Below are 12,720 nucleotides of genomic sequence, written 5' to 3' on the forward strand. Positions count from 1 at the left end.
TTTTAATTTTTTTCAAATCCTGAAACATTATGAAAAACGGTGTGCTATAGTATGCCGTATGATATGGGCTATAGCCCATGGTCCAAAATGATGACGTTCTCTACCGCAACATACTTAAAAGTATAGCGGTGTATGAGAATGGGTGTTGCGGAGGATGAGAAACTAATGTTTCTCATCCTCCGCAACACCCATGATGATGTTTTGCTAACAACATAGAAGCCTACATTCTTACACCTAGCATCCCCATTCTAGCCTACTTAGGTTCATCTTACGGTGGACATGTATTGCCTGAAAAAAACAATGGGCTATAACCCATCGTTTTTTTAATTTTTTTTTTTTTTCCAAATCCTCAAAAATGATGAAAAACGGCGTGCTATAGTATGCCGTACGATATGGGCTATAGCCCATGGTCCAAAATGATGAAAAACGAGGATAAGAAAAAAATCAAAAAAACGATGGGCTATAACCCATCGTTTTTTAATTTTTTTCCAAATCCTCAAAAATGATGAAATACGGCGTGCTATAGTATGGCGTATGATATGGGCTATAGCCCATGGTCCAAAATGATGAAAAACGAGGATAAGAACAAAATAAAAAAAATCAAAAAACGATGGGCTATAACCCATCGTTTTTTTCATATTTTCATTTTTTTTCAAATCCTCAAAAATGATGAAAAACGGCGTGCTATAGTATGCCGTACGATATGGGCTATATAGCCCATGGTCAAAAATGATGAAAAATGAGGATTACTTTATTCTTCAAAAATTCAAAAAACGATGGGCTATAACCCATCGTTTTTTTCATATTTTCATTTTTTTCAAATCCTCAAAAATGATGAAAAACGGCGTGCTATAGTATGCCGTACGATATGGGCTATAGCCCATGGTCCAAAATGAAGAAAAACGAGGATATTTTTTTTTCTCCAAAAATTCAAAAAATGATCGGCTTTAACCCATCGTTTTTCAATTTTTTTTCAAATCCTCAAAAATGATGAAAAACGGCGTGCTATCGTATGCCGTACGATATGGGCTATGGTCCAAAATGATGAAAAACGAGGATTAAAAAAAATTCAAATTTTCAAAAAACGATGGGCTATAACCCATCGTTTTTTTAATTCTTTCAATCTTTTTTAAATCCTCAAAAATGATGAAAAACGGCGTGCTATAGTATGCCGTACGATATGGGCTATAGCCCATGGTCCAAAATGATGAAAAAACGATGGCCTATAACCATCGTTCTTTAAGGCCTCCCTTGCTTGACAAACAATTGTCAAGTGGGGAAGGACAGATATATTTTTACACCATTATGGATTAGCCTATAGGGTTTTCAGAAACACATTACGTGCACTCTTCAAGGGTATAAGGATAAGACAAAACATCTAAACAAAATGGTAAAATATATAGTTTATTGTCCATACCGTACGTAAATACAAAGTTAAGGTACATGCATTGTTATAGCATAAATAGCGTATGATCAGAATGATGATACAGGTTAAAAAACAATCAAAAAAACAAACAGAAAGTGGATGTAACTTTTGAAATTAAGAAATGTCATGGAAGTCCACTGTAACAGCCCCCTCTGCTGATGCGAACGAGTAACTACATGCTTGTTATGTCGTGAAGAAACAGTGGTCTGAAAACTGACCATTCAGTTTGATCAACCTTTCATACTAATATAAAAGATTTTTAGAGAGGACCAAACAATCTAAACATGAATAGGTCTTACTCTGCATGATTTAGATATTTTTGGTAAATCTGAGAAGATCAAGAGCCACACATGAGTCATAATGATAAAATGAAGTGGGTTTTCTCCCACACAGGCCTAATCTTTAGGGCAACGACAGTCAATGGAAACTACAAATAAAAAGGAAAGGCATTATATTTGTACAATAACCCAATATTACAAATCTCTTCTCTCAGTGATTATACAGTACAGATCAGTCATCTTGATAGTCATCAATGAAAAATTATGAAGTGGTAATCAAAGCAATGAAAGCCAGGGGACGAAAGCAGCATAATGGTTATAATAACTGCCCATCAGTGGGACACTCTGTGGGGTGTCCATTGTGTACCATAGGCTTCAATTTCCTGCCGTCAAATGTCGTTTACAATACTACGGGGCTCTTTTATACACCAACATTCCATTTCAACCCTCCTTTTGTTAAATCACTGGGTTTTCTTTCCAATGGATGTTACAGATCGATCTAGTTATATTCAGCGTTTGATATGTAAAAACAACAAACAAAAACATTCTCACTCTCGAGTCATACAACACAGAGTTGATCCAAAATCGGACCAACGTGCTGAGATGATGGGACTCTACTGTCGCTCTGCGGTAGTCCCACCAACTAGGGAATGGGGAAGTGCTGTTCTCACTCCCACCTTGTTGTCTGCTAAAAATAATAATAAAGATTTAAAACAAGGCACGTGTGCCATCAGAAGCGGCCTTGATCCCTGCGAGTCAGCCCTGAACGAGCCATTAGGCGAGCGAGTGGCCGTGCCGACCGGTGCCAAGTCTGCTTTTGAAAGACTCCGTGCCATTCGAGTTGCATACAACAGATAGGCAGAGAATGGACTGCATTTACAGTATGTAGCGCCTAGCCTTTAGGACGATTCAAAGCGCTTTACAATGAATGTACTTCACATTGACAATTTCACATTCATTCACACACTAATGGCGGAGGAAAACTATGGACCCTGCTCATTGGGAAGCAGTTAGGGGTTCAGTGTCTTGCTCAAGGCCACTTTGACACTTGGCCAGGAGGAGCCGGGGATTGAACCTGGAACCTTCGGATTCCAAGAGAGCCGCTCTACCTGCCGAGAAATAAAAATAATTTGCCCTCGTCAGCATGACACGACAGGACAGGAGGGTCCCTAGTGTCAAATGGGTGCTGCATGGTCAAATCCTGTCCCAATTCGTCAGCCGTTTGAAGCATTGGGTGTGAGAATGCATTGGCTTCTCCCAGAAGAGGGACACCAAGGTTAATGTGGTTAACATTTCTTGCACGCACGCACACACAAATTGTGACATTATCAAACATGAATACAATATAAACATATCAGTCTACAACTCTACATTTCCCAACAGGAAATGTATGTATAAAATTCAGTCAAGCTGGGCTAAAATATATTCCCACCGGCCAGCAAAATCCCCCCCGTAAAGCAAATCCAACCCTGGGATACTTGGAATAGCAACGATAAGCATGTGAAAAATAATCATAACACATGAAAGGGGCTGTACTGTACATGCAGTGTGAGAAAGTCTCACGATACCATCTCCAATTGAACTACAACTTGAAGACCACATTTACAAATGAATATATCACAATTTTGTGTCAAAAGAAACAAAGACAGCGTATATTTCTCATGTAATTGTGTTGGAAACAACTATCTCTTCTGTTTTTATGGGCGAACAGCCTCGGGTGTCATCATTATTGATATTGTGGCAACATAGCACAATGAACCCCCATATCTCACATGAAACTGTCAAATATTACACTATTAGTAGATAAAGGCACTATTTTCACTGGGTAATGTATAAGGCAATATAGGCTGGATGATCTATGGGTGAAGTATGGAAGGGTAGCACCTTGGAACTACAGAATGTGACAAAGTCAGTAAACAAAATTGCCTATATATATATATATATATACACAGTACACACACACACACATAAGAGGCACGCCTCAGCAATTATGCAATCCATATAAAAAACAAACATGACAGTTTTAAGACCTGAGGATGACAGTAACGTTTCTCCTGAAGCTGCGACTGCAATTGAAGCGGAACACTAATATCACATTATATTAAACGATATTCTTTCATTATTACATTTTTGCTAATGCGTGATATGCTTTCTCCTCACAGACAAAATGGTCTAGAAAAACAACTGAACAAATTGTTTTCAATCAGGCAAACAGAACTATTCATTTCATTGATTCCTAGTGTACTGTCAGCATGTAATACTAAGCATTTGACCCAATTTCCGTATTGACAATGATCAAAGGCACACTGGCATTAAAATATAAATCGTTGAAGAATAAAATAAAGCGAGATTTGGTCTGAAGAGAAACAGACAATGACGGCATCAGAAATACCACGTTTCCACATCTAATGTCCAATGTGTAAATGACGCAACAATCAAAATAACAGCAAAAGAGAAGATATTAAACAGTTGTCTACCAACAATATCTAGTTCCAGCAAGAAAAAGTGAGTCACTGCTGCTTTAGAGCACGGGGCTGGGCCTCTGGGGAGGGGGGTGGGTTCCAGGAGGTCCCCAGGGAACAAATTAATAGATAGAAATTAATCAATCTATTAGAAATTATTTTTACTGGTTATTACTGGTTTTTAGATGTATCAGTCAAATGTCATTTCTACAGTTTCTATTCAGACCTGGCTCCATATTGTATTCACTATGATACTGACTCTTGAGCAATTGAGCACTTCAGAAAGACAAGAATCTACTCTTTATGATAGCAAAACTAAATTGTTTGACTATATACACGAATATAGTCAAACAATCTTCTGTTTTAACAATGTTGTTATCACTAACCTTGACAAAAGGTGTTATATGGCTTGCTGATAACAATTACATTGGGAATTATGTCTGTAGCATTAGCTTACTTTGGCAAAACTTAAGAGAATCTACACTAGAGTTTACTGTATTTTACTCTTGGAAGATCCTTGGTGCATCAAAATGTGTCTACTGTATGAAGTCCTAGTTGTAAAACAGGAGAAATTGTGAGCAACACAAAGCCATGAAACTTCATATACTACAGCTCTAACTCAACATCAGACATAGGGTGCAATTTGTGGGTCAACGATCAAGATTGATTATTGATTAACAGTAACATTGTCCTACTACATAATTCCTGAATGAATTGCTCATCGTAGAAAGGTCTCAAGGGACACATTGCACTTGGAAGCTTGTCATTTCACTTCCCTGCTGCTTTCCTGGATGACATAAGATAATTATCTTAATTGATGGCAAAGTTTGGCTTTTCACGGCTCAACTAATACACACCTCTAGTTTTCATAAACGGATTCTTTCCGACGTGGTATGCCGTGGTGTATAATATTATATTAGACTTTGCACTTGGTACAAATTTCTAGGATTCAGTCCAAAGCACCTTGATGTGAGTGGGAGTATTTGATGACCAAGAAAACTGATGACTTATTTGCCGGTAGGCTGGTTTGTCCTTGACACAAGGGAACCAGCCAGATTGCCCCAAAAATCTTCAGCCAATGTCTTTCTCTGCCTTAAATTAACACTGCAAACTCTGGCCATTTTGTTCTGCAGGCAGGCAAATGTTACTGAAAGGAAACACAAGTCTACTCAAGGCTGCTCTTCTTGCCACACCCCAGGAAACGTGTAAATCCCTCGATGCAGATGACACGTCTATCCGTAGAAGTTGAGCAATTACAAAAATAGAAGGTGTTGTCGGAAATTAGTCCAGGCTCGCATCGGCGATATATCCCTCCGCCCCTGCTCTCGGCACTACACCATGAACTGGGTGTAACCCTCCGCACCGGTGACAATCACATCCATCCAGATCCTCATGGCTTCCGGAGAGGGAGCGACCATGTAATAGACCCTGTCATGAGTCTTTACACTGAAAGTCAGGGAGGGGTTGGGGCTCTGTGTGTGAGAGAGAGAGAGAGAGAGAGAGAGAGAGAGAGAGAGAGAGAGAGAGAGAGAGAGAGAGAGAGAGAGAGAGAGAGTTATTATTGTATGTCAACTAACAAAACTAACATTAATCGAAATAAAGAAATATCTGAAACAGTATTGTGTGTTTTGTCTTTGTGTGTGTGTGTGTGTGTGTGTGTTTTCAATAGACAATATTTGTATTCAAAATAACTGCGGTCTACAAGCTCACAACATGTCACATTGCGAGGCGTTGTGAGCTTGTAGTTCGAACGTTTGAGAGAGAGAGAGAGAGGGTGGGTTAAAATAGATAAAGGGACAAATATAGAGTGAAAGCGGGAAGGAGGAAGGAAACATTGAGGGTGGGGAGGTTTCTAGGAAGGATGGGAGGGTGGAAAGGGAAAAGATCAGGAGCGAGATATAGAGGGAGAGGTAAGGATAGAGAGAAAAAGAGAGAAGACATTACATTACATTCCCTGCTTCACCTCTCTCTCTCAGATAAGGGTTCCTTGGCCAGAAAAAGGTTGAAGACCCCTTCTCTAAAACAGTGGTCATACGTGTAAACACACAAATACCTTGTGCGCGTTTTTCAAGTGGTCGTAATATACTTCCTCAATGGCCTGGAAATAAATCACCCCTTTCAGCTTGGCTTCATGCTTGTCTGGTGGAAAGACAATAACACAAACACATGATGATCACACCAGTGGCTGAATGACAGTGACAGAAACACAAATTCATAATTTAAACTCTGCGTGTGTCTGTCTAGGTCTTTGCATGATTTTGTGTGCATGTATATATCACTATTCACATAGTGATATAGTATACATATATACATCACACACACGCACACACACACACTCTCTATATTCCCTCCTACCTGCGTAGTAGGAGAGTGTGCGTCGGTTGCGGTCGAAGACGAACCAGCGTTTCTTCCAGGTCTTGATCTTGCCTCCCATCTTGACCAGGTATCCGCGGCAGGTCTTCTCCGTGACGGACAGGTGGAAGCAGGTGTCCGCGCTGTGGCCCGCCGACTCGATGTGGGAGCGCAGGTCAAAGTCGTCCTTCCTCACCGGCAGGTAGCGGGTCAGCGGCCGAGACTGGAGAGGACGAGGTTCAAAAAGCCTTTGTTCAGACCAGTGGTGGGGAAAAAAGCACTCTCATACTACTTACATCGACATCGTTACAAGTCACATCGCGCAGATCGGCTATTTTCAAATGGCTGAAATGAGAGCTGTGCCTGTTTATAGCTTGCAGATCCCTGCTCTGAGGAGATAAAGCCTTCATGGTTGTGTGTCTCTCACCTGTGCCTTCTGTTTCTCTATGGGTAAATATAAACCCCTCATGGTCTTGTGTCTCTCACCTGTGCCCTCTGTTTCTCTATGGGTTAATATGAACCCCTCATGGTCGTGTGTCTCTCACCCGTGCCTTCTGTTTCTCTATGGGTTAATATGAACCCCTCATGGTCGTGTGTCTCTCACCTGTGCCCTCTGTTTCTCTCGTAGCTTGACCTCGCGGTCGATGAGTTTCTGCCTCCGGGTGGTCTCGTCCTGCAGCCTCTTCTCCAGCTCCTCCCTCCGTCTCCTCTCCTCGTCGAAGGCCTGCTTCCGCACCTCCATCTCCAGCTCCTATAAGGGTTTGGAACATGGACACGTTATGTTAGCACGGAAACGGTCGGTGGCGTGACGTGACGTCAGGCCACGACGTCACGTCACCCTATAAAGTATGGCTCAGACAGACTAAGTGCGTGTGCGAGATTTAAGGTCATTACACACTGGCGAATTGGCGACGCGATGCGAATAAGCGATCTAAAAATGCGAAATATTCGCCCGGCGAATTTATTTTATTTCGACACCAGAGCGAACAAATAAAGAGCGAAAACGGTCGCATTTTCGCATATTCGCGCATTCGCCACTGATGTGGAAGCTTGCATTGACTTAAATTGGGTTTTTTTTTAAATCGAATTATTCGCACGAATAAATCGCGTCGCCAATTCGCCAGTGTGTAATGACCTTAACTCAGAAGTGCCAGATCGAAGCGACTAAGTGTGCCAGTCAGTAGAAAGATACTGAAGAAGTGTGCCAGTCAGTCAGTAGAAATAATATAATATAATATAATAATATACTTTAAGCAATATAAAAAGAGGTACCCAAATCAATACACTTGGGCTCAAGACTAGACTCCCTCCCACAGCCCTTTGACAGCTGCCTGCCAATATAGGAAATCTTCACTACACGTTACATCGCGTTTACATTCTCGACACGAAACCTTTTCAGCAAAGCCTTTTGACTGGTCGAAGTAATCACAATATTAGATTTGATGGACTTCTTTACTGCTATAATTGACATATGGGTGGCATATTATATTGCCATTATAGAGTGGTTAAATGTAGTTGCGCTGTTGATGAGGAATGAGCAATGAAAACAAATGACATCTCACTAAGCTTGACCGTAAATCTGGCTCTGAGAGAAAAGTATTGTTGGTGCTGTAATGTGTCAGTGGACGTGTGTGTGTGTGTGTGTGTGTGTGTGTGTGCGTGCGTGCGTGCGTGTGTGTGACCGACCTTGTGTTCTATGAGGCGGTTCTTCTCGAGCTGTGCTTCTCTCAGCAGACGTTCCATCTCCTCCAGTTTGGCCACGTTGGACGTACTGGCGCTGGAACCCACAACACAGTCACATGTAATGTACCAATAATACACGCTGTACAGCCAGCTGCTCATAGCACATGTATGTGTGTGTGTGTGTGTGTGTGTGTGTGTGTGTGTTGGCTGTAGTAACAGAAGTCTGCCACTTATCATTTCCACTTCAAAAAGGGAACACCTGGGATGAATTAAACGATACCTCCTTCCCTATCGCCTTTCTTTCCTCTGTCCACTCCTCCTCCCTTCTCTCTCTCTCCATACCTGATTCACTACACATTCTATCTCTCTCTCTCTCTCTCTCTCTATGTAGCATAGAGAGAGTTATAGCAATGATTACTAAGGGAACATAGAGCTATTTGTAACAAGGAAATATCACTTCCACCACCTTTAACCCCTGACCCCTGTGGGACCTTATTTAGCAGGGACAGATGGAGCCATGATACCTGATTCTAAGTGACCTCTGGAGCAGTGGTACCCAACCTTCTTAAACCCAAAAGAGAAATATAAATCTCCACAGCAGGACCCAAACCAGTCAAACATAGCAGATCTACAAGGTCACTCACAACGCATTTATGACATGCCTATTTGGTAGAGATATGGGAGAAACAGTCTCCTCGGTCTGTGATTTGGTAGAGATATGGGAGAAACAGTCTCCTCGGTCTGTGATTTGGTAGAGATATGGGAGAAACAGTCTCCTCGGTCTGTGATTTGGTAGAGAATAGATATGGGAGAAACAGTCTCCTCGGTCTGTGATAACTGCCACATGTAAACACGCACAAGCATACGCACACACACTCTACATTATGGCTTCACAGAGCATTCTGTTTGGCATTTGAACCAAAGACACAGAATACAATGATTACTATGCGTGCGTGCGTGCGTGTATGTGCGTGCATGCGCGCGTGAGAGAAAGAGAGAGAGAGAGAGAAAGAGAGAGAGAGAAAGAGAGTGAGAGAGTGGTTGTTTGCATTGGATCAAAGAGGAAATCAACAGGATCTGTGGACAGGATGTTAAGGTAATCAGGGAATCATACCATCCATCTCTTTCACCCTGCCCTCTATTCCTCACTACCCCTCTCTCTCTCTCTCTCTCTTCAACCAAGCTTTGCACCCTGCTACTCTCGTTCCACGTCTGTCTATGTACTGTAAGTCCCAGCAGCACAGTAGACCTAGACTCCTTCCAGATCTACCAGTTCATAGCAGCTGGTATACACATGCATTCCCAATAGGCCAGTAGGGTCTAGGAAGTGTGTGTGCAGTAGGGTCTAGGAAGTGTGCGTGCGTGCGTGCGGTAAACTGATACACAATGTGTTTCAGTGCTGCTGTCACAACACCGTTAAGATGAATGGTGCACATTAGACTCAGTCTAAACAAACCACAGAGAGGTAGAGAGAGAATTGGGGTACAGAAAGGAGAGACATATATGGTGCGAGAGAGAGAGGAACATAAAGCATGGAAGTGCATCAGAGAAAAGAGGGGAGGGTTTGGAGAGTAAAGCCAGTAAATAAAGAGACATTGGATGAGTGAAAAAGAGAGAGAAACTGAGAAAGCAGAGCAGGGGTGAAGGAGAAAGGGAGACGAACTCTTTCCCGCTCTCTGGGATATTCAAACGACGACACTTTGAAGTCGACAATGAACTGTACTGGTATGAAGTCATACCAATGAAAGTAAAGTTAGACCACCAGTGGTTTCTTTAACCCATTTTGGACTTAGGTCGATAAAAGAAAAAGGCTTCTAAATCCTAAAATCTTTCTGAAAAACCTATGTTTCTATGTTTCAGTGGTGCTCAACCTTTTTCATGTCAAGGACCCCCAGAATTATCTCTATTGGGCCATGGACCCCCATCTCAAAATATGTAGTTCCAGGGACCCCCCAGAAGCCAATATTTTAGTTAAAAATGTTCGCTCTGAAATATATATTCAAAGATTTGCGCAACATTTTCACGACTTAAAAACAAATAGCAGACCTACAAGCTCGTAGCGTGCCACTCGGTGGCGCGCTATGAGCTTGTAGATCTGCTATTTTCAATAGCTAAAGTATAACATAATGCTTAAAACACCAAAAGGGGTTCCCGCCCCAAAATGGGTTAAATACACTTTGTCAAATACACTCTTCTGTTTCAGTGGAGATTAAAAAAAGAACAATTGGCCCAGGCCGTAGCGTAACGGTCTGGGCACCGGACTGGTAATCCAGTCGCAGTGTGCCGCGGGTTCGACTCCCGGACCCGACACGGCCTTTACTGCATGTCATCCCCCCATCTCTCTCCCGTTTCCTGTCAGCCTACTGTCTGTCCCTTCAAAAATTAATAAAAGGCGTAAGCCGCAAAAAAAAAAAAAAAAAAAAAAAAAAGAACAATTGGCTGCTAAGAAAAGTGAGAGTTGCATTGATGAATGGCGTCTCATCCACATATCCAGCAAACACTTTGACAAAATGACACCTCGCTGCACAATATGAAAACTGTGGGCATTATGTGGTAGTACGCGTTTCCAAAAATGATGACAATTTCACAGACAGTACCCCCTATAATTGTTGCAATGACAAAGTATCAGAAACTAATCACATTGTCTTACTGTTTTGAATGAGAGTACATACAGGTGAAAGCAATCAACTAGTCAGTCCCGCCAGGATTATGCAATTATGGAATCACAACGTTGTCTTCAACCACTACAATTATTTATTTAGAACAAAATGTTTTACAGTTTTGCTTATCAAGACACGTTTGTGTGATTTTTAGGAAATACGGACAAAACGTTCGTCATCCAATAATCTATTGCACTTTTGCTGCTGCATTGTCATTTTCAATGCATTCTTTAGTCAAAGCCGCTGCAAGTGGCATCATTTTGTTAATCAGACCAGTGTGTGTCCAGTGGAAAACCTCGTATGAATCTGATCTCAGGTCAGAATGGGTTAAACAAACTCTGCATTAATCCTGACGGGACAGACTCCTCCAGCACTGTATCTAACGCTTCTCCATCCCTCCTTTCCCTCCTCTTTCCTCTCCATCACTGTCCATCCCTCTCCAACGGAACGCTAACATTTGAATTATCCGCATGGCGGCAAAACCAGCCGATCTACAAACCCCTCAACGTAGTGCACACACCAGCTATTTTCAGCAAGCATCATCGCCATGCAACTATGTATGAATCATCAATCATAATGTCCCTCTAATCTGAACTCCCACTCTATAGTTTCCTTGTGAATCTCTTACCTCCGTCTATGAGAAGGAACTACTCTCATGGTCATTGTAGATTCCATGGTCATTTTGTGGATTTCAATTAGAGACGTCAAAATATTTCCACTACTCCATGAGCGTTGGGTTCATTCCGCCGCCTACATTAGTTCCTCCTCAAGAATGAAAACTTCTATTTGATCCAATGTTGCACCGCTATACCCCCCCCCCCCCCCCCCTTCCCCATGCATGCATCCATTCCATTCCATTCCATTCCAGTCAAATCAAATCCATTTCAGGTCCATCCAGTACAATGCAAAACACAATCCTAATCCTGAGGATCACAGAGCCCACGTCTTCTTCCAGTCTGACTGTGGAGAGACTAGAGAGAGAGGGGGTTCAACCTGCACATGGTTTTAGAGACCATACCAAATCTATCTGCAGAACACGGGCTGTACCATTCACATCAACGGGGAGGGGGAGGGGGAGGGGGGGGGGGCGGAACGGCCTGAACCATTGTGAGTTACAGAGGAAGAGCGGCACCAACACATGGTTCTGGTCCAGATGGGGAGCCCCCCCAAAATATATACCTCTGCATGCATTACAGCTTTGCCCTGCTCCTCTGAACCTGAGGGGGTACAATACACGCACACACACACGCACAGTCACACGCACGCACGCAAGCAGCCGCACACACACTCACTGCTTTAAGCTTTCCTCATTTTGTAACTTGACCCCTAGAACACTAATCAAGGCACCGTTGCAACACACACACACACACACACACACACACACACACAATTCTCCGAGGAGGGAATCATGAAAGAAAGGCGGGAACACTCCACAGACTCTTTACATTAACTTGCCCTGCATTCTCTTCTGCTGCTCTCGCTCGCTCTCTCTCTCTCTCTCTCTCTCTCTCTCTCTCCCTCTCTCTCTTTCTGCACACCATGTTTTACATTAACAACAGAAATGAGTCTCTTTGTTCCTTCATCTCTGCTGAGTCTGTCGCTCCGGAAATATGATTCCTTCCCAGATTTCATATTTATTGTGAGGGTCACACGACCACTGAAAACCAGTGGTTCTCAACCTTTTCTGCATCAGATTATGTCTATTTTAATGATCAATCAATCCTTTGTCTTCCTGCTTGGATCAATGGAACTAACATAACATGTAGTGTACTTTTAGTACCTATTCCTTTTTCCCCAAAAGACAATGTTTTTTGTTCGTACTTTTTGAGAGGCCCCTCCAAATGCATGGCTTTGAAATG

At 42.3% G+C, this 12,720-nt stretch overlaps 1 protein-coding gene across 7 annotated transcripts in view; it reads right to left on the minus strand.

Moving 5' to 3' along the window:
- Positions 1–1,391: 1,391 nt before the first annotated feature.
- Positions 1,392–12,720, minus strand: part of phldb2b (pleckstrin homology-like domain, family B, member 2b) — an 81,850-nt gene continuing 70,521 nt past the window's right edge. For all 7 annotated transcript variants that reach the window (XM_083777914.1, XM_083777910.1, XM_083777909.1 and 4 more), the window contains 5 exons: positions 8,205–8,295; positions 7,123–7,269; positions 6,522–6,741; positions 6,220–6,305; positions 1,392–5,638 (listed from right to left, as the gene is read on the minus strand). In XM_083777914.1, the coding sequence (XP_083634040.1) occupies positions 5,498–5,638; positions 6,220–6,305; positions 6,522–6,741; positions 7,123–7,269; positions 8,205–8,295 (685 nt within the window). In that variant the 3' untranslated portion in view covers positions 1,392–5,497. The remainder of the gene's footprint in view (positions 5,639–6,219; positions 6,306–6,521; positions 6,742–7,122; positions 7,270–8,204; positions 8,296–12,720) is intronic.

This window comes from Protomyctophum parallelum, assembly GCF_964188405.1.
Source record: "Protomyctophum parallelum genome assembly, chromosome: 12".
Lineage (NCBI taxonomy): Eukaryota > Metazoa > Chordata > Actinopteri > Myctophiformes > Myctophidae > Protomyctophum > Protomyctophum parallelum.